The 5,248-nt window shown below is 38.2% G+C and overlaps 1 protein-coding gene across 1 annotated transcript; it reads left to right on the forward strand.

The window, feature by feature from the left end:
- On the forward strand, window positions 1–2,567 carry LOC114694458 (lithostathine-2). Its single transcript, XM_028871402.2, has 6 exons — window positions 1–60; window positions 359–467; window positions 1,014–1,153; window positions 1,459–1,596; window positions 2,024–2,135; window positions 2,317–2,567. The coding sequence occupies exons 2-6, from the start codon at window positions 404–406 to the stop codon at window positions 2,382–2,384; spliced, it is 522 nt and encodes a 173-aa protein (XP_028727235.1). The 5' UTR covers window positions 1–60; window positions 359–403; the 3' UTR covers window positions 2,385–2,567.
- The last annotated feature ends 2,681 nt before the right edge of the window (window positions 2,568–5,248 follow it).

Consider the following 5,248-nt stretch of genomic DNA (forward strand, 5'->3'; position numbering starts at 1 on the left):
AAAAGACCTACCAGTCAGTACATACACAGCCTGACAAGACTTACCATTCCCAGCTGTCAGGTAAGTGTTTTTACAAGAGGAAAACTCCTCAATGCAAGCTATTCTAGATAGATCTAGGGAAAGGGACAAAGAGATGGCAAAAAAATGTTATAGATGTACTGGTACCCTAATAGGGGCTCAAACTGCCTTTATATTTCTAGGGCTTTAAATTCCTAAAATCTCAAGAGAAACTTTTGAGTATATGGGGATGCCAGACAGTCTTCTGAACTAAGAAATCAAGAGACAAAAAGGCCTTGTGTAGAATCAAGCTTGCTGTGCTCACCACTCCCACAGTTTCCTTCCCTTTCTTCTTCAATAGAATTGTCGATTTGGAATTCAAATCTAAGACTATCTGCTACTCAGCATGGCTCAGAACAATGCATACCCTATCTTGTTTGCATGCCTGATGCTCCTGTCATGCAGCCAAGGTAAGCTTGTTGCACCATGATTCCTACAGACCTGAAGGCTTTGCTTCATTCCTATACCTGCTCATGTTCTTCAGGAAAGAGAATGGTAAACATTGGAAGTTATTGCTTCACTGATTACAGTTAAATAGATCCTCAACTACAAGAAGATTTGAGTTGGGATATTAATTTATCTCTTGTTCATGACCACTAATGTTTTCTTAGTTGGTCTGGTTAAATCTAGAAGTCTTTATTAGTTCATGGAGGCTTTTTTGCAGAGAATGTAAAATTATGGAGAATATAAGATGCAGATGAAAGGTAAGAGCTTCAGAAAAATAAGGGAACAACTGTGGAGAAATAGCAGCAGAAAGTAATAGTGAGTTCTTGTCTCAAGGAAAGAAAGCTTAGGAGAGAAAAGAAAGAATGGAAGAAAGTAGAGTAGGCAGTCACTCTGCTGTCTGCTTTACATCCTTGTATATCTATAGTGCATCTTCAACAATGGCTGTCTTATACTCCAGGCTTTGTCCCTCCCTCAGTACCTCCTTTATTTCTCTCTCTCTCTCTTCCTAGGCCAGAAGGCTGAGGAAGGCTTGCCCATGGACGAGAAAGACCTTCCTTCTGCCAGGATCAACTGCCCAGAAGGTGCTAATGCCTATGGTTCCTACTGCTACTACTTGATTGAAGATCGTTTGTCCTGGGGGGAGGCAGATGTAAGTTAAAAGAGAAATATGGGGGGAGAGAGGTATCTGAAGGTAAAGACAGTTAACCTTTCCTGGTAGCTTCATAATAGAGGGCTGATCACGTATTTTCCCCATCAGCAACCTTAGGATTTCCCTTGATGGTGACTTTTGCTCACTCTGAATCTTTCCAGTAGAGATCTTGATGCTGAGTCAGAGTATCATCAGGAATATTCCTTCACTGTCCTTTTTCTCAAACATTCCTTAGTAAGACTAATATATTGTTCAATAATGCCCTTCTCCATTGTGTAATCTATTTTCTCTCTGAACACCCATAGCTCTTTTGCCAGAATATGAATTCAGGCCACCTCGTGTCAGTGCTCAGCCAGGCTGAGGGCAACTTTGTGGCCTCTCTGGTGAAAGAGAGTGGTACTACAGCTACCAATGTCTGGATTGGACTCCATGACCCCAAAAATGTGAGTGTGTGGCCTCTTTATCTCCCAATAATCAGGTAAAGGAGAAGTGGGAGAATCAAGTCTAGCCTGTGCAAAGTCAATTTTACAACACAAGTAGACAAGTAATGTGTTTGTGGATGCTACAATATCTAAACATGTGGTGTTTCATTGCAGATAGTTATAAAGATAGCTGGGAATCAACTTCTTTAGAGCTCCATGCATTCATGGCCAATTTCATTGTATTTCTTGAGAAGTGTTTGTTATGTACTTATTATTATTTACTATGTATCTTGATGATTTCTCTGTTAGAAGAGAATCCTTTTGAGATGACAGAGAAGAAAATACTTATTTCTGTCTTATATTTTGTTCCATTTCTGAATATACACATGGTTCAGGTGTTTCTACCACTTTGAGTGACATTGGCTCCATTTGATTTTTTCCACTGTAGAACCGCCGTTGGCACTGGAGCAGTGGATCTCTGTTTCTCTACAAATCATGGGCCACTGGAGCTCCCAGCACCAACAACCGTGGTTTTTGTGTGTCACTGACTTCAAACACAGGTAGGAGGCAAACAGATTGCTGTTTCCTTCTTCTGCTCAGCTCTGGGACAGACCTGGGGTTGCAGGTAGATAAAGGATTACTTATGCAGGAAATAGAAGTGTTCCCATTGTTTCCTATCTTGAGTCTTAAAACTAGGTGGGACCACACTCTCTCCATCTGACTTTTTTCATTGACTTGTAGCATACAAGAAGTGGAAGGATGAAAACTGTGATTCACAGTACTCCTTCGTCTGCAAGTTCAAAAGTTAAAGTCACCTGAACAACAAATGTCCAGAACTCTATCACTGTGGATTAGAAAATGAAACAAGACCATCTGTTCACCCCAAATTAGATACTCTTTTCTGTTGAACTTACAACAGATTTGCAGTATTTGTATCCACCCCATTTTTTAGACCCTTTACCTAATGAAAATAAAATTGTATCCCCCACTTGTGCTGTCTTCTGTGTTCACTCTGTTCATTGCCAATGGTTGGCTACCTGAGATAGAAGGGATTCTAGCACTGTGAGACTTACTCTGGAATTGCCATTGTTAAAATTGCAGCCTTCACCAAACCTTTGTGCCTTTTCTTACGATATGTTTAAAGTTTATGCATTCCTTGCAATTGTTTAGAGTGTAATTTATATAAATTGTGAATAGCATGGGTATTTTGGTACTCTATGGGATTTTACAAGCTTAAGTTCTATGAAAGCCACTTTTGTGTATTTTAGGAAACAATTTGAACCCATAGTTGATTTTAGATTTTAAGGAAAATTTTTGGTCTAAAATACTGAATAAATTGCTGCCCAAGTGACCAGAAGGTTAAAGGCCAGTATAGCTTGTTAAATAATATTCTTTGAATGAACTAATAAATAAACACATGATGATTTAAATAAAGAAATGGTATAGGAATAGTTAATTGCCCCTTTAAGGAAGCTATCTCTAAATTCACTGAAGAATTAGAATTTTAACAAATTTAGCAATATTTTTCAGCAATAAGCATCTATTATCCCAATGAGAACATTAAATAAAATTTGATGAAACAGTTCAATCCAATCAAAGAACACTCATTGTTAGTCTAAATTATAACTATAACCACACAATCTGAAAAACAACTAAGATGTAGTTTTTATAGTCACATATCCATAGGAGATATATGTTATACTGAAAGATACAAATAGTTTCAAAGAAAAATATGCAAAAGATAAGATAGAAATAACCACAAAAGAATTAAAGCATATTGATATAAGATTACCTAAAATGTTATAGCTGGGACCCTATCAGATAAGAGGCCAAGTAAGAAAGAAATGTTACAAGCCCTGGCTATAGTATACAACTGAAAACAAAATATATTATAATATATAAATAAAATTACACATGATGATTGTCAAAGCTGTGGGAGTCTAGCTCCCACTTTTTCAAAGGTTCTTAGGTCGGGAAGTGAGGGATAAGAAAACATCAGATAGAGAGACTGAGCCAATAGGAAGACAGAAGCACAGGATAGCCTTAGGAGGGCGTGGATCAATACCCCCCAGCTTCAAAGGTTTATTCAAAAGCCTTTTTATAACATGCCAAGGGGAGAGGCAAAAGAACTCCCCTTTGCTAGATCAAAGAACACCATACCGCCAAGTGGACTCTTCCAAACACCTGGTAAGCACTCTCTTGACCAAATCATCTATTTATGCAGCCCTGCTGGGTAAGCAAGCTCAGATTCTCTGACCCTGAATAAGTTCTCACTAGATATCCTCTGTGGGCTCCCACACAAAACAACTTGGGCTCATAGGGTCCATATCTCAAAATCAATCATATATCACATTTTTACAGGTTATATGGTGAGATAAAGGCTGAACTTCATAAATTGATGTACAAATATATCATAACACCCATACACGTGTCATATGTCTCTGTCAAAGTTGACAAGTTTACCTCAGTTTTATATGAAAGTTAAAAATAATTTTTAAAAATGCCATCTGTGCCCAACAATACCTTTACCAAAGAAAAAAGACCTAGACCTTTTCCTTTTCTAGAATCCCTTTTATTTCCTTGTCTTGTCTTATTACTCTAGCTAACATGTGAAATAATGCATTGAATCAAAATGGAACAAGTGTATGTTCTTCATTTATTTCCATTATTTTACTGGAAATGCTTCCAATTTTGCCCATGTAAGATAATGTTGACTATATATAGCTTTGTTTGTTTCATGTAACCTACATTATGTTGAAATATGTTTCTAAAGTTTCTTTAGGTCTTTTATTGCAAAGACTTCAACCAAAAATCCTTATTTCCTGTCTCCTTGTGCTTTATATACCTTTCCCCACCCAGCCATATCCTTTCCTTCCTAGTGCTGGGATTAAAGGAATGTGTGATTTCCAAATACTGATAGCAAAGGCATAAGATCACAAGTGCTGGGATTAAAAACGTGTGACTTGCCAGGAACTGAGATTAAAGGTGTGTGTCACCACTGCCTGGCTCTGTTTCTCTCCTAAACTAGGTCAGTCTCATGTAGCCCAATGTGGCCTTGAAATTATAGAAATCCAGATGGATCTCTGCCTCTGCCTCCTGAATGCTATGAATAAAGGTGTATGCCACCACTGCCTGGCTTCTCTGTTTCATCTGGTGGCTTGTTCTGTTCTCTGATATTCAGGTAAATTTTATTAGGGTATACAATATATCACCACAGCTATCCTGTGTTTCTGTCTTTCTTCTAATTGGCTAGGTCCTTCTTTCTATCTGATAGTTATTTATCTCTTCTCCTCCACCTAAGTACCCTTGAAAAAATGGGAGCTGGATTCCCACAGATGGTGCCCAAACAGGGACGTAGGTGCTGAGGCTAGGACAGAGGGGGCACCTCAGAGCAGGGGGCATGCCTGGTAATAATTAGGTTGAGGTGATGGTATTCTATTCTTCAGGAGTAAAATTGTAAATATAAATCAGAGTAGTTAAAGTTAGGTTGCAGCAAGTATATCTCTCTCTCTATTTAGTAAGTTAGGTTTAAAGTTGTAAAAAAAAATTTTGGCAAAAGTTCAGAAATATAGGCTTTAGGGATATGATGAAGATTTAATAAGAGTGTCACTTAGATTAAGGGCAGGTTTTCCCAAGCGGGACCTGGGACACACAAAGTGGCATCCAGGACTGT

The sequence above is a fragment of the Peromyscus leucopus genome, chromosome 3 (genome assembly GCF_004664715.2).
Source record: "Peromyscus leucopus breed LL Stock chromosome 3, UCI_PerLeu_2.1, whole genome shotgun sequence".
Lineage (NCBI taxonomy): Eukaryota > Metazoa > Chordata > Mammalia > Rodentia > Cricetidae > Peromyscus > Peromyscus leucopus.

What these genes read in the sequence shown, in the direction of transcription:
- LOC114694458 (XM_028871402.2), top strand. Translation starts at nt 404, where the DNA reads ATGGCTCAGAACAATGCATACCCTATCTTGTTTGCATGCCTGATGCTC. An exon ending in GCTCCTGTCATGCAGCCAAG is followed by an intron (nt 468 to 1,013) that starts GTAAGCTTGTTG and finishes CTCTCTTCCTAG; the next exon opens with GCCAGAAGGCTGAGGAAGGC. An exon ending in GACTCCATGACCCCAAAAAT is followed by an intron (nt 1,597 to 2,023) that starts GTGAGTGTGTGG and finishes TTTCCACTGTAG; the next exon opens with AACCGCCGTTGGCACTGGAG.